Genomic DNA, 20,808 nt, shown 5'->3' on the forward strand with positions numbered 1-20,808 from the left:
CAGCATCTTTCATACGCCAAATATTTTCTGTGTGGAGTTGCCTGATATATCCTATTCCTCTGTGCCATAGAGCTGCACAGTTGTCCATCAATGAGCTCATTGAGCACTGGTTAACATTTTCCTCTTTTACACTGAACACACCCACATTCATTTATTTACACTAAATCCCATTTTACATCATCCTGCTACCCACCAGAAGTGTTTTAATCTACAGCTGATAATACTCCCAAACAAATGTGCTGTTTACTCCAATTACAGTAATAATTGCTTAAAGCTAAAAGGCATCAGTCCATCCACTGAGGGGTGCATTGATGGATTTTATCCTTTGGTCTTTTCATGAGATTCTTTTTTAGCAATAAGAAGAAACAAGACTAGAGTCTACCATGCTAGTGACAGTGTGAGAGGGCTAACTGGCTAACAATTCTAACATGACGATGTTTACCATCTTAATGTATCTTTTGAGCATGTTCACATTGCTAATGAGCATTAAAAACAAAGGACAACTAAGGATGATAGAAACAAATAGAAACCTTATGAAGATGGGAGAGCCAGATGAAAAGTCAGGTGCTCATCAAAGTCAGTAGGATATGTCATCTGGGAACCATGGTTGTGCAAATTGTCACGCAATTAATCCTGCTGCTGTTGAGATGTTTCAGCCTAGACTGAAATGATGACAGACTGAATCATTTTATCAACATCCCCAGAGGCATGCTAAAAATAAAGAATAAAATATCACCTTCCCCATTCTTGAAGAAAATGTGAAAGATTGGAATATTCTATTAGTTGTTGTATTATTATTTTTAGTAAATAATTCTAGATGTTTTGATATTCTTCTATATAATGTGTGTGTGTGTGTGTGTGTGTGTGTGTGTGTGTGTGCGCGCGCGCGCGTGTGTGCGCGTGTGTGTGTGCGCGTGTGTGTGTGTGTACGTGTGTGTGAATTCCTCAGCCCCGGTAGCTACTGCTACCGGCCCAAATTTCTCCCTGGCTGACCTGGACAGCCCTGGCTATTATAACATCAACCAGGTGACCCTGGGACGGCGCTCCATCGCCTCCACACCCTCCACCAGGTACGCACACGTGCAAACACCCATGCTCAAATTTGAGTTTTTATGTACTAATATTCTTCATTTCTTAATTCTCTAACATCTTGAGTCTTTCTGCTTAGCTTGCCCTCCTTTTTGATTGTGGTCTTTCTTTCCCTTTATCTCCCCCTTTTTTCTTCTTCACTGCTAATCCTTCTCTTTCCTTCTCATTTTTCCCACCAATCTGTCCGTCACACTGTCTGTGTTTGTGTCTTTTGTTTCTGTTTTTCCCCTCGATCCCTCTGTTGTCCTCTCTCACTCATCTTATGCTGCAGGACTGAAATGGAGCTTTATGCAAGTCTCCCACGGAGGTAGTTACACTCATTACAGAATATCTCCCTTGATACTAATGTAACACAGACCTCTGCATCACACTCGCACAAAAGCCACACACGCATGCTGTCACACAGATACGCACACTGCACACACATATTTAAACATTTTGGATCACTGTACGTTCACAGCCCCATTTTATTTTATTGGTAACAGATGTGTGAGTCTATAAGAATCTGCAAACACACCAGAATACATTCCAGCATTACCATGCACACTGTGCGCTTGGTTTTTAGCGTGAGGCTGCTTTGGGCTCATATGGAGAAAGTATGTTGAATAACTTGTGGCCTCGTGTTTGTCTCACTGTCCTGGGTTATATTGCTTTGTCAATACAATTGAAAACAAAACCTTGACATTTTGAATTTTGTTAGTTTTCATTTCTTGCAGGAACATACCTTTTCCAAAGGAAATAAGTACTCGCTTTTGTCCTCAAATGTCCCACAAATGCTGTATTTGCATTAATTGGAGTCCCAAATACTCATAAGTAGTGCTTGTTAGTTTTAGCAGAAAACCAAGGCTAACATACAAGCAACAAACTCCCTTCTCTCTTCTTTTTCTCTCAGCTCCAACAAGCGCAAGTCCATTGACGACAGTGAGATGGAGAGCCCGGTGGATGATGTCTTCTACTCAGGCCGTTCCCCCGCGGCTGGCAGCAGCTCTCAGTCCAGTGGTTGGCCTAATGATGTGGATGCAGGTAGCCTCGCCATAAACTCCCCATTAGATTCTGCACAAATTCCAGATGCCTCTCCAGGAGCTGGGCTGAGGTCCACATCAATTTAGACGCAAACATTTAACAGATTCGCTTACATTTAAAAACAAAAATGCTGCAGAAGCAACTTTACTGTTGTTTTATCTGGTTACACTTTGAATTTTAAAGCCCTTGAAAACTTGGTTATGAATCTTTTCTTGTTATTTCTAATATTTAAAGGACATCTCCGTTTGAGATGTCAGGAAATATATTTATATTCTGAGTCAAATTAAGACTACCCTCATGTCTAGCCATCAGCCAGTTACCTTAGCTTAGCGTAGAGAGTCAAAAAGGGGGAAACAGTTAATTGGCTTTTTCCCAAAATGGGAAAAATTGTAAATCTTTAAACAAATAAAACATGTTTTCTCAATATATAAAATAAACCAACAACAGAAAACATACTAAATGCATTTACTTAGGTGTACTGTCTTTTTCTCTAGAGACATTTTAAATTTACTATTTGTCCTTTAGTAATGTTGTAATAATATGAAAATATAGTATAAATTACTGCAAGTACTCTAATTTAGGACTAACTTCACAAATAGTTCATCTATACTGTTGAAAAATATTAATATTCAGCTAAAGCTGCTTTACACTTTGTGTAGTGAAAGTAAATTGTAAGCCTGTAATAACTGCAGTAAAGATTAGATGAATGGTCAAACTTTAAAATGTGAGCTTGTAATGGGCCTGAGCCAATGCATTGAAGTGTCAGTGTCATTGCCTATAGCTGCCATTAAAATGGATCAGAAAGGTAAAATTAAAACATTTACCAGGCTCTAATTTAAAGCTTTTGCTACTCTCCGATAGAGCAGATATATAAACAGCACAGCAATCATATATTAATAACCCATGATTGATACTGATCATTTCCTGGCTAGTAGTGCAGTTGTGTTAATATTGCCGCACAACAAAGGGAATTTCATAACAGTAAAAGAAAAGTGCGACAGTTTAGGACATGGTTGTAGCCTTTTCTGATGTTAGAGGTCACAGAATGTGTGGATGCTAACCGAACTCCATCTGTGCGTTTCATTTGCTGTCATGACTACTGCTGACACAATTCAGCCAACCGGGCATTACAAGCCACATACTGTATTGGCTAATATTTCAGTTACAGTTGTTATCAGAGCTGCAGTATGTTTTTAGTTCAAATTTGATGCCTTGAGCCAAAAATAAAAATTGTTTAAAAACTATAGACCTCAACACTCATAGTGAGAAACTAAAAAACCGGTTTTCAGGGCTTCTATTACAAATATTTTCTATAACACATGAAACATGACATGAAATGGACCCAAAGCCACAGCTCATCTCCTTACGATTTATCTCCTCCTTTCATGAGCATAACCCTTTGCCTCTGTGTTTACCCCTCTCTCCATCACATGAACCCCCCCATCGTCCCTACTCTTTCTTGTCCTTAAACAGTGCATCCATTCACATTGTTTACTCCACTTAAACCTTGTACCTAATATGACCTCCATCCAACCAAGTAGAAGACTGAGGTTGACGGACGTCATGCCACATTCGTCATATACAGCAGGGACTTAAAGGGCCAGTTTACCCAAAACACATTAAAAGTAGCTATATTTATATTTTTTCCTAGTGTCTTTACAATGTGGATACTAGTTTAAATTTAGAGGCTTGAGAATTCCACCACAGAAACCTCCTCCTTATTCACCTCCCTTACATTGGAGGTGAATAAAATAGTATTTGTGGAGAAATAAAACATCTGAAATCTGACTAGGAACAAATATTTTATTGAGAAAAGTTAAATCTCTGCTAGTGAGGCCTGTGGATCTTCCTGAGAGACTGTAAATGACACAGTCCGATTGAGTTTTCCCTGGATAACTTTTTTTTCATAAGCACCACATCTCTGCTTTTGTGAATTCTCACTGGCAGTATTTCAAAATCTTGGCAAATAAAACCAGAGCTATCCGCATGCTTATTAGGTGAAAGTGTGAAAATGTGTTATTTTTGTTCTGGCTGAACTGACCCTTTAATCAGACCACAAACAGATTACACTGAACCATTAGTCTTATGTTTGTTGCCTGAGTTGTTAGAGAGAACCATGGCAGAGATTCATATTTTTTGTTTAGTTTAGTTTTTATGACATTAATATTCATGGAGTTTAACTCCAGGATCTTGTGTGTGCGTGTGTGCGTGTGTGCGTGTGTGCGTGTGTGCGTGTGTGCGTGTGTGCGTGTGTGCGTGTGTGCGTGTGTGTGTGTGTGTGTGTGTGTGTGAGATGTTAAAGCCACAGAAAACTTGCAAGGCTTTAACTATAGAACTTGGTTTGTACAAATGTCTTTGTTTTCTCTATTTCATTCCCTAATTACTATAGTGGCCAGGTTAATATAGTGGGATGTTTGTATATCCTTCAAATGTAAGAAATAGTTAGATATTTTGGGAAATATGTTTATAACAATATAACAATAACAATAATTAATAACACTCATGTATGTGGGGAAAAAAAGCAAGCATTTTCCTCTTAATACAAAGAAGAAGGGTTTTAAATTACTCAAGAAGCTAAAAGAGTTTGCTTAAAATTACATGTTGTTTTTACACTTTTACAAAACAAGAAAATCATATTTTGCTGATTCAATGTGTCGTTAGATTTTGTTACATTAATTGTGAGAGAGGTATCACAAACTTCACATTAGACTCTTAGGAATAAAGTGAGTGATTTATTTTCCCAAAATGTCTAACTATTTCTGTTAGATTATTCCATAGACCCCTTACAGGTTTTACCATCCCAGTCATTACAGGAGAGTAACACCAGTGTAACCATCCATTTATTTCTTAAATCATAGCCACTGACCGCTCACAACAGCCCTTTTATTCATCATGATGAGTCTCACATCAAATGTATTTATGCTAGACTTTATGTATGTCTTTTAGGTGTAGTATTTGACTTTGATTATTATTTTAAATGTTAAATGTCTTTGTCTTCTCAATTTATAACTATCACTCCCACTCATACGCTGCCATTTTAATACCAGCATCCATAATGATGTAACTATTTTATAGACTCTTGCTGCACTCTATAACATTAAAATCCCCTATTGCCCATTATTTAACAACCACTCTTCCTCCCTCATTCTTTCCATCTCTTCCTCTCTCTTTTTCTCTCCTCCCCTCTTCCATTGTTAACTCTTCCCTTCTCCCGTTTGGCCTTTCAGTGCAGCACCATTTGGCCAGTGTGCAGGAGAGGAAGATTAAGCATGAGAGCGATGGAGTGCAGTTTCCTTACCATGGTTAGAACAACATTAAACATTATACTGTACATGTATACATGCTCTACTTCAGCTCACACCACCTTCAACTTGTGCACATCTCTCTGTCTTTTTATTCCAGTCTGTTTGCACTTCCTCTGAGCTGTTCTCTATTTCTCTCCTCCTCTCCTCTCCACTCCTCTCCTCTCCTCTCCTCTCCTCTCCTCTCCTCTCCTCTCCTCTCCTCTCCTCTCCTCTCCTCTCCTCTCGTCTTTTCTCTTCTCTTCTCTCGTCTTGTTCTTGGCTATGCTGCCGCTGGGTGGGGTTGTGTTTCTACCAGATGTCTGCTGTTGTCCATTGTGGGTTTACCAAAGCCTTTTGGTTGCCCAGTAGCTCCATAACATCCACCGCCTGTCTGCTTCAAAGATGTTGTAAATCTGTGCAAGAAATCACACATTTAGGAGGATAAAGACATCCCTGGTGCATGAAAAAGTCTCTGAATTACTCTTATAGTGATGTACACTGCCTGTCTAACAATCTGTGATATTTTAAATGTGTAAATCTGTATTATCATATCCAAAAACCACATTGGTGTGAGTTTTTGAGGCAGTATGGATTTGTCAGAAACATTCAGCTAAGTGCTTTGGATGTTTTAATTATGTTACTGAGACCTGAGACAAAAAGCATGCAGTGAAAGACACAAAAGCAGGGTAAGGGGGGATGAATGAGGGTTTGTTGAGTAGTAGCGTTAGCCGCTTCGCGCAACCAGTTGTTTAGACAGAGCTGTTGACTGTTGTCCCACCTGCTGTACGTCTGACTCAGTCGTCTCTGAAAGACAGCATGGAAAAAACAACATACGACCCAAACAAACACGACTAAAGGCACTCAGGTGTGTCATCAATGCACAAGGCACCTTCTGTCTCCGAGACATGCTTACTCACCAACGTGCACATTTACAAATGGCATGCAGACACTCACACACAAAACTAAATTTAAGCACACTATTTTTCTGATTTACATACACACACACACACACAAATACCACATACACACTCCCCAATCTGGAGAGGAACAGCGTTCCGGTCCAGATGGCGCCTCCATGTGTCTACAGCGAAGGGAGCTACTGGGTTACAGCAGACATCTGTTCTGGTTATGGTGGTGATGGTGTTGGGAGTGAGAGATGAGGAGGGGTGGAGGATGTGGAGGGGCCTCCGCCTCTGCCTACTCTGGAGGTGATTCTCTACCTGAATGAAAGGCTCTGAGGCATAGCAGGTGATCATGTAATTCATCATTAAGTCTGCTGTCTCTCGTTCTCTGCTCTGTTCTCTCCTTCTGCCTGCTTGCTTCTGCTGCTCAGTGGTGGGAAAACCCACTATCAGCTTTTCAGTAAGGTTGGCAAGGTATTCCTAAGTGTTGACAGAGAGCTCAAGCTAACTAATTGGGCATAAACCTGTCATGTATGTATGGCTGTGGTGTTGTCAAGGTGTCCTTGCATTGACTATGTGTACTAATGATGTGTGAGGTAGTCAGTTAAAGGGGGACACAACTCTGTTAATGTACATGGTTTCTTGACTACCTGAATAAGTTTGCAAGCTCTTTTCACTTTTTGTTTTGTGCGTGCGTGTGTGCGTGTGTGCGTGCGTGCGTGTGTGTGTGTGTGTGTGTGTGTGTGTGTGTGTGTGTGTGTGTGTGCATGTGAGTGGGTGCACACCCGTGCAAGCGTGCATGCATGTTAGTGCACAAGTTCTCTGACAGCTAGGTGTTTGTGTGGTCGCCAGCTTGTTAGCGTGGCAAGACTAGAGGGTCATAGGAGCAATTGGCTGCCAGTCTGCTTGTGCTATGTGCCAGAAGCAGGACACACAAATAATACAGAACAAACAACTGTGTGCGTTCTTGGCATGTGTGTGTGCGTGCTCGCATGCCACACACCCGCACACACAGATTAAGTGAGAGATCAGAGTAACTTCTGTTAGCTTTATCAGACAAAGCTTTCATTGGGCATCTGGGCCTCATTTGCTGCTCTTCACTTAGAAGCTGCACAGTACCAGATATTTCAGCAAGATACCAACTAATGAGGGAATATCACAGACACTAAAAACAATATGTATAATTTAAGGCTGTTTATGCATAATAAGCTGGTTATAATTGGTTTTGGGATGTGGTGGCATGCAGGCATCACTATATGTACCAGAGGGGAACTGCAGCCAAACAGGCTTCAGCACAGAGATGCATTGAATACACAAAATGTTGGGATTCATTTTGTCTGTTTCTGCAGTATGCATAAGGCAGTGGTTCTCAATCCTGGTGCGCCGCTTGTTTTCCAACTATCTCTGCCCTACTCACCACTGATTACCTAGATCAGGTGTGTTCAGCCAGTCAAAAGTGGGAAGGGCAGAGATAGTTGGAAAACAAGCAGCGCAGGGTGCCCTGAGGACCAGGATTGGGAACCACCTGCATAAGGAATTCAAATGCCCGGTGAAATTACACATTTTCCCAGACACTCTATCAGCACCTCATGTGAAATTGTAGTGCAGCCATTATTTGTTTTATTTACAATAATAAAATAATTAATTAAATAATTATTTTAATTAAATAATAAATAATTGTTCACTTAGAGCTAAATACACTTCTCTTACTTCAGTATTTTATTTATAGTCAAATGTTGTACTTTATACTCCACTACATGTACCTAGCATATAACAGCTATGGTTACGATGTACTTTGCAGATGAAAATTTTACTTAAAAATGAAATGAAAATAGTAAGTATATAAATTAGGAACAATTATCTCCACCTCATTCCAGCTACAACATTAAAGGGACACTCCAGCGAATTGCATGAAGTTGTGTGAAAAACAAAAAGTAATGAAGAAGAAGATATTCTTACTTTTTGACCTTTACTTTTAACTTCACTTCCACTAGTTAGTAATGACTTTTATAAGTCTTAAGTACAAGCCCAGATAATTTTTTTTGAGTGTTCACAGGCTGAATAGTATTCTACTATATCTTTTCAACGTAAAATCAGTGGCCTTCTCATCAGAATTGTGTGTTGTCTGTCAGCTCCCCTCTTGATTTGCTTCAAAAGCATCTTGCACCCTTGTGGCTTTACATCCTCAAAATGCATTGTGTGCATAAGTTGTAAAAAAGAAAATGTCATTTCTTGTTTGTGTGTAGTATTGGTTTTTATTCCATATATCTATCAGTAAATACCATTTATCTCATCCTGCCTACAATGTCCGCTCCTCCCACCTACATATGGAGTCACATGACGTGCTTAGTTGAACATAAGTGTCAGCGCCCACCGTTTTCTATACTTATCAGTGCCTACACAAGCACAGCTGCGCCCATGCTGCCTGTGAGCATTGTGGGTAAATAGTGATAAAACATTTCCCAGTGTAGCATTAAAAAAGCTTTTCAGAAATCTGGTCTGTTAGACTTTATATGCTCAGCTCATAAAATCTATTTCCACATCTCTTTGGGCCATGTTGAAATTACCCACATCTTTATTTGAATGTGTTTGTTTTATATGTGTGAATATTGTGTCGTTTAGGAGTTTATGGGTTTTTTGCTCGCCAGGGTTGTTTATCACTGTATGCTTTTAACAAACTCTGAAGCAAACAAAACTGAAAAGTAATGAGCTCTGTGTGTCCACAGTGATGTACTTTTCTATACTTTTTCTTTCTCATTATTCTGAGTTTTATGGATTGTTCATTCCAGCATATATTCAACATTGAGGTTCCTGGCAAAGGTCAGATACACCATTTGGCGTTGTTCCCCAAACCCTGAAAGTCTAAATTGTGCCTCTCGATTACCATACATCAAAATAAATTCCCTCAGTGTCCACCGCACAAGACCTTGATCACAGAAGAGAACTTCTTTTATCTGTAGCTCTCACACTTTTGGCCATGTTTCTGGTTCACTGGTGACCTAGGCCTATACTTAGTGTGCCCATTTTTACCATACTGAGGGGTATTTTATGCCGTTCACTAGCCTCAGCTGACATTTATAGACTGAGGGGGACACTTTAATATGTCAGTCTGTGTGTGTCGGCCATGTCGTCACCAGTTGTCTCCCAGTTAATTCCTTCTATCTTTCTGCCATCCCCTCCAACCTTTATTGGCAGTTTGCCTGGCGCTCACCACACAGCCTGATGTGTGCGTGTGTGTGTGAGAGAGAGAGTGTGAGAGTGTTCAGCATACCCATAAATGCCAGTTCACTGTTGGTGCATTTCTGACGACAGCCCCCTCGCACACAAGTAGGCAAGTTTGTGTGTGTGTGTGTGTGTGTGTGTGTGTGTGTGCGTGCGTGCGCGTGCGTGCGTGTGCGCGGGCACTACTTTATGAATTGCTGTATACCCTAAGGCAGCAATAGTTAGATATGCAGACGGATCTATTGATGTTTGTTTTGGCATGCTGTTGCATGGCTATATGTAGTCACACAGTTCATGCTGACTTTGGCTGGAAAACAGTCTTCCCCAGACACAGTGCTGTTCAGGATCCCATTCATTCTAAAGAGGCTTCCTGACAAGTGCAGTGAGTAGGTTGGTTTGTGTGCTTGTTGACCATGTTTCCGTGGCGCTCTGTAGCTACGAGATTCTGAGATCATTGTGGTCTTGGGATTAGTCAGATTGCTTGGATCTCAAAAAGGAGACATCAGTGGAATTGATTTCAGTGGTTTTCCTTGTGAGCAAAAGCAGTGAGTAGCATCTTGCTGTTTTCATACACTCCAGTTGTGACCCTAGTTGGACTGCCATTGCATTTCCCAGCTCTCCTCTTTCCTGACACTGTGCCCCTAGTCCCCGCCCCACCCCCTTGTTCAGTCACCTCCCTTTACTCTGAAACCCTGCTGCTTCAAAACATGGCCTCTCACTGGACCCTGCCCTCACCCCCACCCCCTGTTAATCTGACAGGCATGGTACAGCCCCCTGACTGTACATAGTGTATTGGACAGACAGATTGTCAGAACCCATCTGTATGTTAAGCCAATCAACAAATCAATGAATGAATCAATCGATCAATCCATTGATTTCAGTCGATCATAATCATTTGATTCTTATAATCAAATTAAACAGTCTGATAAGGTTTTTTTTTTTGAGTAGAGTCGAAGTAAGCAACGCAGCCATGTTTGATTAAAACCTCGTCTCTGTTCTGCCATTTTGTTGATCCCCTTTTTGCCAGGACTGTCATCGCCTGGTTCTCTTAAGAAGCCGGGGAAATTCGATTTCAGCGCCCTGTCCTCCCAGACGAGGTCCCCCCGCATGGCGTTGACCCACCACCCACTGCCAATGCTGGCGGGAGTGAGACCAGGTGAGACCAACCCAGCTCCCGATCCCCGTGATCGCCCCCATCCCTCACACCCCTTCCTCTTCCCCCTCCTCACCATCTCCTCCTACCCTCCAACCCACTTCTCCACGGCCCCACCCCTCCCCTAAGGGTTCAGAGGTGGGAGCACTGTCTTCGGGAGGTGAGAATGCCTGGGGATTAAAAACTGGCAGGTAGCCACCTCCTCGTCATCCGCCTCTTTTGACCTCGTAGGGTGCAGGTGATTCTGGTGATGGACCTTCTAGGGAGTCTGGGTGTGGTGTGTGACTTTTCTGGGCCTGTCTGTTGGTGGATGGTTGTGGTCGTGCGTCCATATATATATTTCTCTATAGATCACGTTCTTTGTCTCCATAGAGGGGAACAACAGATCAAGTGGTTGTTGCTTCCCGTTCTGTCACATTTGTAACTCCACAGGTGTCAGATGATTGCAGTGTCTTGTCTTATTTTGGTACGAGTTCTTCATGGTGGAAGATACATTTTTAAAACATTATGAGTCAATTGCCATTTAATAATGGGCTCCTAGCCTACCACGTCATGTTTTAAGATATTTGTTCCTGGAAAGAATTTTGAAAAAAGTGAAAACAATCCAACAGCTAATTTTTGCATTATGAACAAGAAATCAGTTTTTTAAAATTACCTAATAATGTCATGTATAAATGAGTAAAACATTGACTTATGCATACTTGTTTGAAGCTTTAGTAACTATTAACTAGCCAATCTCAAATGCAAAATGTATTAATTTGTTTTTAGGTCACTGAAAATTTGAAAATTTATTATTTTATGTTTATATCCTTAAATTGTAAATATTTTCCATTTGCAGACAAAATATTAACAGAAGCAGGGTCAATACATTTTGGTGAGTTTATTTATTTATTTATTTATTTTTTTATCTGGTGAATAATATTGATCTTAAGTAAACTACTTGAATGCTCAATACTTACACTTACATAGTCAAAAAATTACACTGGGACTTTGAAATGCCTGTTTCTAGTGGCTGGGACTCCAGATATCCAGGGACCATTTGGCATTCTCCCTCCAGAGCAACAGGACACATTACAAGTGTTTTAATAGACTGAGTAGTACTTCTCATGAATATGATGTGGAAACAGTGGAGTTATACCCATCTTAAGTAGTGTCCCTGTGTCATTATCGGGTTCTAAGGTAATACTGTGCTAACATGTTGCATATTACTGAATCAATTTATGTTTAATGATATTTCCAGATTTCGATTAAATCTCAAAGCATGTACAGTAATATTACACAAGAGGACTACAGTAGACAGTTCAGCATGGGGTTAATAAGCCCCAGCAACTCATTTTCACTCAAGGACCCCCAAACAGAAAGGTCCAACATTTCACTGTTCTCAGTTATTGATGTGCTTTTCTTTGCAGTGTGAAAACACCAAATAGATCCTTATATGGATATATAGGTCCTTATGTGGCTCCTAGCATGAGTTGCTGCATGAAGCAGCTGACCCTCCTCCTCCACTGGGGAAAACAAGCAACTCATGATAATATGAGATATCAAGCACAGACAAAGGGGTTCTGACAATAGGTCATCACTCTCAATTCTATGTCAGACCACGAAAGAGACTTGTTTTTGAAAAGTGCACATTTTTGAATTCGCCCATTGAAGGAGCTCACTGGAGATAATTACCCATGTGCTGTAGTTCTGTAGCCAGGCTACTTCAAAGGCCTTTTTAAGCCACTGAGCAGATGTGAAGCAATGAGGTTGACCACCATGTCATTAAACCCTCTTCTGTGGTTGTTGACAGACCCTACGCTTCATGAGATGCAGCTACAGCAAATCCACACTCCACACACACACACACACACTCTTACATGGTCACACAACATGCATGCACGTGCACACTATGCCATCCCTGTTGTGGCCAGCAGTCCTGATTTGTTTCTTTTTGCACAAATCCTAGCAGTGTGCATGCTGGAGCTGTTTGGATGCAAGTGTGAAAATGCTTACCTTATCATCAGTGTTGTTCTGTGTGGAACACAATATCCAGGGGGGATTGAGAAGCTCTGGCTGCAAGCAGTGGTGGTGGTACAAGGAGGCCGTTTTGGTTTGTCCCTCTCTCTACAGCAGTGATTACCAACTGGGAGTATTTGGAAAGTCTAGCCCATCTCATTAACAACAATATAAATTGTAGTTTGGCAAAAATATGTAAATATACCTTAGCATACTGTTTTTTTTAACATTTAAAAATGGCATGATAGTTTGAAAGGCAGCAGAAATGCCTAAACTGTTAGATGAAAGTTTTTGGCTACATAAGGGAAATAGGTAAAAATACTAGATAAATTATGTAAAAGAGACCTGTCCAGGGTGTACCCCTGCCTTTCACCCAGAGAGAGCTGGGATAGGCTCCAGCAGATCCCCGTGACCCTGGTTAAGGAATAAGCAGGTATAGATAAAGGATGGATGGATGGATGGATGGATGGAATTATGTAAAAGATAATGGAAAGTGGGTCTATGGTTGAAACAGATAAAGTAGAAAAGCTGTTAGAATAGTTAGCTAAATGTAACAGATAAATGCTTAAATAGTTAGCTCCAAGGTAGCAACCTTGACCAAAGAACTCTAAGCAATAAGTTAAAAATAATCGATCATTGCAATAGAGTGAAAAAACATCCAGTTTAAAACAGGAAGTAATAAAAAACATCAGGAACATTATGGGTGGATGAAGAGTTGCTTAGATCGAGGCTGTAAGGGGACATCAGAAACGAAGGGTTGAGGACCACCGCATGTGAGAGAGGAGACTGGAAAGGGACTGTAGAGATTCCAACTGATCATTGTCTCCACCCCCCATCCCCCGTCTGCTCCCATACCCCCTGAATGTTTGGCCTTCACCCAGTCTCTAATGGGATTACTAAGGGACTATAGGAGCTGAGAAACAGCTCCACTGGGGAGCAGGCAGCCTGGCATAGGAGCAAGGTGTTGCTGGGCTCAGAGGCATAGGGCCCCTGTCTTGGGGGTAGTGCACCCTCATGAAGTACACTTACACACACGCACAATGTATAAGTACCAAAGTCTGTTGGCAGACCAGCATGGGCAGCTGGGGGGCCTAGATAGGATGGGGTGGGTGTTAGACTGGCATAGCTTAGAGGACAACCAACCTCTAATACAAATCAAGGAGATTTATTAATGGATATAGGTCTGAAAGAGAGGGCTTTGTGTTTGCAACCAACTGCTCCCCTCTCACACCTTACACATATATGCTGCTCTGTTTAAAGCAAATTCTTCTCTGGTAAAGCAAAAAAGGAATAATTTTTATAATCTTATTAGCTGAAAAATGCTGATATATTTTGAATCTCACCATCCTGTCACACACACACACACGCACACACACACACAGACATAAAGCTCCAATTCCTATTAAAAGAAAACCATCAATTTAAATATATAGTGTGAACATACAGATTATCTTTGTCAGAAACAAAATGTGTCAGGAAAAAAAATGGCTTTACGGCCACAATGCCAAGTTGCATTGATGCCAATGAATCACACCCTCAAAACAGCACACAGGCGTGCAGGCATTAAGAGTGGCTAATTTAAGATAATTCTCAGTGTTCTCTTTGTTTTTGTTTTTTTTTTTTCTTTTTACAGGCTTTTTGGATCCGATTTCAAAGTATAGCTCTTGTGTTAACTCTTGTGTTTGTCCACTTTCAAGTGTGTGTTGTGTGCGTTTATGTATAAGTTCAAATGGTGCTGTAAATGATGTAGTCTTCGAGTATGCAAAGTGTGTGTGAATGAACTGTGTATCACTGGAGTTATCATGAAACATTATGAACAGTTCCCATAATAGCTGTTAACTTCAAATGAGCTAGTCTTGGAAAAACAATATTCCTGTGTATGACATTTAAAACCAGATTTAAACTTTGTCTCCAGTTTTGATACTGATGTTCTTGCTATTATTCATTTATGACTTAATACATATAATACACCTTCTGTAGAAATTCAGACTTCCTCTCGCTCTCGGCCTCTCTATCCGCATGTGTTCCTCTAATGCAAGCATTTGTGTTCGCAGGGAGTCCCCGTGCTTCAGCCTCGGCCCTGCACTTTCCATCACCCTCCATCATCCAGCAGTCTAGCCCCTACTTCACCCACCCAACCATTCGCTACCACCACCACCCTGGACAAGACCCCCTGAAGGAATTTGTGCAGTTTGTCTGTGCTGATGGCTCTGGTCAGGCCACCGGACAGGTAAGGCTCGCTAGAGGGGGGGAACTTAACTACCTAAAAAATGTGCCTTTTATACACAAACTGCAGATGTGCCACTGTGTGGCACATGTGTGTGTTAGTTGTTAGTAAAATAATAAAGGTGTAAGTGGAAAAATCTGTGTATGCAAACAAGGGAAAGCCAAAATATTTAGATTTTATTTTCCAAGCAACTATATATTTAATTGTGGAATTTAGTGCTTAAATTTAAATAGGTCAGCAAGATGGCTTAATAAGGTTCCATTGCTTATCCTTAATAGCCTGGATGATCGGTTTTAGGTGTGTGTAGGTGTACGAGTCTAACAAGTGTAATTTAAATGAACATATTTTTTTGAATTTTTTTTTTTTTATTTTTTGAATGTAAAAGACTAAGTTTTAAATTTTACATCTTGAAGGTACTGTCAAAAGAAATTCAAACTGCATTAGCATTAAGTACTTAAGTTGTGGTTTACTTTTCAAGTTGCTTGTGAAAATCAAATCATTTTGGACTGTTTCTGTTTCCATATATGTTCCTATTGTAGACAGTTCTTACAGGATACCTCAAATTGAGTTGAGCATGTTTGTTTTTGCATTGTACTGCAGTGCAATATTGCTATTATTATATGGATGTCTGGGGACAGTGCATGCCAAAAGCTTATATTATTGTGTATCTCCACATGCAATATAGAGAAATACACCCCACGGCACACTTGACATTTGTTTATGCAGCTGGTCTACAAATGTGTGTATTGTCTTGTCAGTGTCATTTTGACGTTTGCTGTTTCAGACCCCAACGTTCGCCTTCCTCCCTTTTTTTTTTCTTTTGCTCCACTCAACCCCTAAGGGGTTACAACCACTGAGAGTGAATCAGTCATGGCACACTTCAGTCAAGCATATACCCGCCCTGTGTTGTCATCGTGTTTCTGTTTTCATCTCTAGCTGTTACGATTTTAGTTTGGAGTTTGGTTGTTTGGTGCTGGTATTGTTGGTGGTGTTGTGCTTGTGTAGACGAGTATTTTCTCATGGTTTTGTGTTAATTTGTTGCCATCTTCTGGACGAACCCAGTCAAATAATTTGCTCACTTCCCTCTTCCACACCTTCTCCACCCACCACGGACCACCCTTGTGGACCCTCTCACCTCCAGCTCCCGCACCAACCCTGTGGTGATTATTATTTTTCACACCTTCATAAAAGATGCCGTCCACATACATCATTGCTTTCGTTGTTGTATCCCACCACCTCCTCCCCTTCTTTCCAACATCGCCCCCCTCCCCCTTCCGTCATGGATATTTTTTTGGACCTGGCCTCCCAAGCTGCGTCCTCTTTTTTTTCATTCCGTGTCTGCGGATTGTCGCATGTCGCCCTCCTGACCCTATTTGTGTTGTCTGCAGCCAAACGGGAGCGGCCAGAGCAAAATGCCAGGCTCCTTCTTGCTGCCTCCACCTCCCCCAGTGGCCCGCCCAGTGCCCCTCCCTATGCCCGACTCTAAACCCAACAGCACGCCCCCTGACGGCGGACTCTCCTCGCCCGCATCTCCGTGTAAGTGACCCCACAGAGACCGTTTTCAGAACCAAACCAAAAAAAAAAAACTAAATCTGATAATCCCAACCCTCTTCAGTGAAAAGACCCCTGCCACTGTTCTTCCTCCAACTTCGTGCCATCATTGTTCCTGTGTATCCAACATCTCACCTCCCTTAACCCTTGGAAGGCTATGGAAGCCAGCACAGAATATAATCTAAGGCCTTCCCTAGAGTAGAGAGGGCTACTAAAGGGTCAGTATCTTTCATAATGGACTTCTGTGGTGCGCATCAGGGTTCTGTATTTGGCCCCATCAGTTTGAGTGACTACATGTTGAACCCGTTCTGCGTTGTCTGGTGTGAAAGCTGCATCACCACCCCCAGTTCTTCTCCTTCTCAATCCTCCTTTCTTGGACTCATCAGCAAGCCTTGCGAAAATCTGGAAATGATTTTGATTTGAACGTGTTTGATTTGTGAAGGGCACAAATTTAGGGCAGTTAATTGCAAGGACTCCAAAATAGTACAGTAGAAATTGGGATATCAGTGGCATCAGTTTATGCATCCTTGTTTGTGGCTGCGCTGATCTTTGCTTCTTGAGTTCTTTTGTTTTTTATTATTATTATTCCATTAATTAATTCTTAAGAAGAATAAGGGTTCTATTTAGTATTAGTGCTGGGGCTTTCACACAATACATTTGTTATCCTTACTTGTGATAGAGGGGCACTGGATGGAGCACTTTGTTTGTTTTATTTTTAGATTCCCTTCAAATTTAGTGTTTTCGTTTTACCCCCCAGTCAGTGTCTCCAGTCTTCTATGTCTTATGTATGTTATTCCAATTTAACCCCCCCCACACACACACACACACACACACAAACACACGTGCACACGCTCACACACACACACACACACACACATATATATATATATATATATATATGTAATATGTCAATACACATAAATCTTTAAATTCTTTCTGTCTCTCTTCTTGTCCTTCTCGTTGCTCCACATAAACAGATTCATACACAAGGCTGCACACTGCATCCCTGTATTCCCCAATGAGATTCAAATTCTGGAGTCCATAGGGTATCTCAAACTGCCCTAAATTTGTCAAAGACTTTGATGCCAGTGGGTTTTAAATGTTCCTGACTGATCCTTAATGTGAGGATTCCTAGTGTACTCAATCACTTCCAGCTGACTTTATCAACAGAATTTAATCACTCAGGGAGATCGAAGTTTGCTTACTGGATTTTGGCAAACTTCTCTTTTGATGACCTAAATGAGATATATATATATATATATATATATATATATATATATATATATACATATACAGCTGTACTTTTTACTAAAATGCATGTACCAAATTTTACTTACTTTTTAACCACAAAGATTCAGCAGACATTAAAGGAATAGTTCAACATATAAAAAATATGCTGTTTTGCTTTCTTGCTCTTGAATGACATGATTAATATTGTCATGTCTGTACAGTTAATGTGGGTCTACTTCCAGCAGATAGTTAGCTTAAGCTTAGCATAAAGATTTGAAGCAGGGGAAAACAGGTCTTACCTTATATCTTGCCTTGGTCTGTCCAAAGGTAAGATGTAGATTCACTGGGACTCATATTCCCAGTGTTTTTCATTCTGAATGCAGCCACTTCCAGGACTCATATTGTTACCTCATGAGGTTGGTGTAATAAGAGAAGGTTCTTAAACTGATTAACCCAATCAAGGTATAACAGGTTTATTTGGGAGTTTTAAAGGTGCTGGTACAGTAGGCGGATTTTATCATCCTCGAACAGAGCCATGCTAGGTGTTTCCCCCTTTTCATTCTTTGTGTTAAGCTAAATGAAGAAGTGTGTTTTCCTCTAAGATGTCATAGGAAGTTGTAGTAGTGATAGTCTTTCTGTGTACTGATGTTTTCTTATTCTTTTGTTTCCATAGCATACTCCACGCCAGGCGCCACAGCTCCCAACAGGTTTGTCGGCATCGGATCACGGGACAACAACTTTCTGAACATCCCGCAGCAGACACAGGTAAGAGTTTGGAGATTTGGAAAAATGAGGACGAAACTTGTCTGTTTTGACTGTGATTACTGCTCAAATTCAGGAAATTTATTAACCATGTGGATGTATGCCAAAATATTTCTTATTCCCTTGCTCCCTGAAACCTGCGGCTGGGTTTCCTCCACCCCTCCTCTCACACCATCCCACAGTTGGTGTGTGCATTTGTACATCTGTATTTTACAGTACATTTGTGGTTTGCCATATGTGCTCAACTGTTTACTTGGCACATATGGAGCCTACCCTTCAGGCAGCAGGCCTTCTCCCTTGCTGCCTTTTTCTCTCCCTCTCCTTGCTACCTTTCCTTTCCCTCTTCTTGGCAAACCCATGTCTCTACTTCTTCTCTTTTTATTTCAGCTTTGTTGTACTCCACTTTCTCACTATTACTCATTTTCAGTCTCTGCCTTTTACTTTCGCCTTCTTTCACTTTTTTTGTTCCTTTCCTTCACTGCTTTCTGACTTGTTCATATGCCTCCTCTATTACCACCAGTACTTTTCTCATTAGTGTCCAACCACACCCGCCTGTTGCCAGCTCAGCTCAGCTCAGCTCTGCTCTGCTCTGCTGTTCAACACATGGAAACCATCTGAAACTTCACTGCTGATCCCCTCCCTTGTTTCTCTGTCCTTGGTTCTCTCACTTTTCCTCTTTCCATCTCCCCCATTCCCAATCCTTTCTACCCATGTGCTTGTTATACTCTACTCTCTATTCTATTTCCTCTCTTTTCTCTCATCTCTTTCTCTTTCTCCACCGCTTTTTGCATTATGTATCCATCCTGTTCTTTTTTCTAATGCCTTGTTACCTATACTCTCAATAACCCAATTAACTCTGAATTGTTTCTTTGGTTCATACTTTTGTTGTACTCTTTTTTTTAAATGCACAACATTAATACACTGCATAGTCAAAAGTATACGGACACTCCAACACGTCATTCCCAAATCATTACTTTACTGCTACAACAACTGTCACTTTTGTCAGAAGGCCTTCCCCTGTACAGCTGAAATAGGCTGCATGGATATGTGCTTATTCAGCCATGAGAACAAAATATTGAGGTCGGGCAATTATTTTGAGCGGCAAAACCAAACTTGCCATCAGCATTCCCTTACATCCCAAAGGTGTCGGGATGGGGTTGAGGTCTGGCTCTGTGCTGTTCTTCAACACCAATATGGGAAAACCCTTTGTTGGCCTGACTTTGTGCACACAGGCACTCTCATGCAGAAACAGGAAATGGTCTTCCCTGAATGGTTACCACAAATTTGGATGCACTCTGAGTAAAATGGCATTGTATGCTGTAGCAGAGATTTCCCTTCACTGGAACTAACTGGACTAACCCAAATGAGAAGCAGACTTAGACCAAAACTAAATCAAAAAAATTGGACAAAGGATGTCTAAATACTCATAGCCATGTAGCATGTCTTCACATGCTTTTCACTAAAAGCTCAAACATGTTTATTACTCACTGGGACATAAGGAACGAAGTGTTTTTTCATTGTTCAAAACATTGCTTTCCATGTGACTGTAAGAAATAGATATATAGATTAATAGATTTTTTATTTTTTATTTTTTTATTAAAAAAGAGATTACATGACAAAGACTATGTCAGAAGTGAGTATGTGGTGCCTACAGGCCAGTAGACAGCACACATCTCACACTGACAGTGGGCTCCCTGTGCCCTCTAGTGGTAAATGTTTGGTGCTGCAACCCACATTCAGAGGAATAAGGGAAATAAGATACCAAGTGGGGCAGGGAAAGGGGCTATGGAGGGAACACTGCGACAGAGTTTCAGCCCTATAGAAGTCACGTCCCGGCCGTCTCGTTACCCCCGGCAACCAGACATGATGTCATAGCCAGTTGATCTTGAATTTGAGAAGGGGTTGCTTGAGAGGGGGTGTGGGTCGGGGGCAGGAAAGAAAAGAGGGTGGCCACTGTCTGCTGCCAAGGATTTAGTGGGAGTGTTCACAGGAGATAGATGGATTGTGTGTATGTGTTTTTGTAAGAGCATACACAGAAGGAGAGAGCAAGAGAGAGAGTAACCAAGAAGGCAGACGTTACAATGCCCAAGGCCTGCTGGGACAGTGCCCAGGGGACTAGGGTAGCTGAGAAGGGCAGGAGGCAGAAGGGGGTTATTCATGCGACCTGTTAGAGTCAAACACAACAAAAGGCTGCTTCCCTGGAGGTTCAGAGTAGTTTCCAAGGGCTGACTTCTAGAATGTTGGCGCATTAGCCCACAGTGCCAGATCCTGCAGGCCAAGCAGGGCAGCCAACAACAGCAACAGTGACCCATTTCTGCTCCCTGCTCACGCTGAGTGGGAGAAACCCAACTTGAAGATGGCGCAAGT

At 41.3% G+C, this 20,808-nt stretch overlaps 1 protein-coding gene across 19 annotated transcripts in view; it reads left to right on the plus strand.

The window, feature by feature from the left end:
- nfixb (nuclear factor I/Xb) overlaps positions 1–20,808 on the plus strand; it is a 125,195-nt gene that overhangs the window by 97,742 nt on the left and 6,645 nt on the right. For 7 of the 19 annotated variants that reach the window (XM_026324202.2, XM_026324215.2, XM_026324199.2 and 4 more), the window contains 8 exons: positions 950–1,070; positions 1,361–1,396; positions 1,982–2,112; positions 5,340–5,414; positions 10,548–10,676; positions 11,512–11,547; positions 14,726–14,901; positions 18,353–18,444. In XM_026324202.2, the coding sequence (XP_026179987.1) occupies positions 950–1,070; positions 1,361–1,396; positions 1,982–2,112; positions 5,340–5,414; positions 10,548–10,676; positions 11,512–11,547; positions 14,726–14,901; positions 18,353–18,424 (776 nt within the window). In that variant the 3' untranslated portion in view covers positions 18,425–18,444. Of the gene's footprint in view, positions 1–949; positions 1,071–1,360; positions 1,397–1,981; positions 2,113–5,339; positions 5,415–10,547; positions 10,677–11,511; positions 11,548–14,725; positions 14,902–16,286; positions 16,435–18,352; positions 18,445–20,808 lie in introns of all 19 variants that reach the window. The other 12 variants (XM_026324201.2, XM_026324205.2, XM_026324196.2 and 9 more) reach the window with 8 other exon arrangements.

This window comes from Mastacembelus armatus, chromosome 8 (assembly GCF_900324485.2).
Source record: "Mastacembelus armatus chromosome 8, fMasArm1.2, whole genome shotgun sequence".
NCBI classification, from domain to species: Eukaryota; Metazoa; Chordata; class Actinopteri; order Synbranchiformes; family Mastacembelidae; genus Mastacembelus; species Mastacembelus armatus.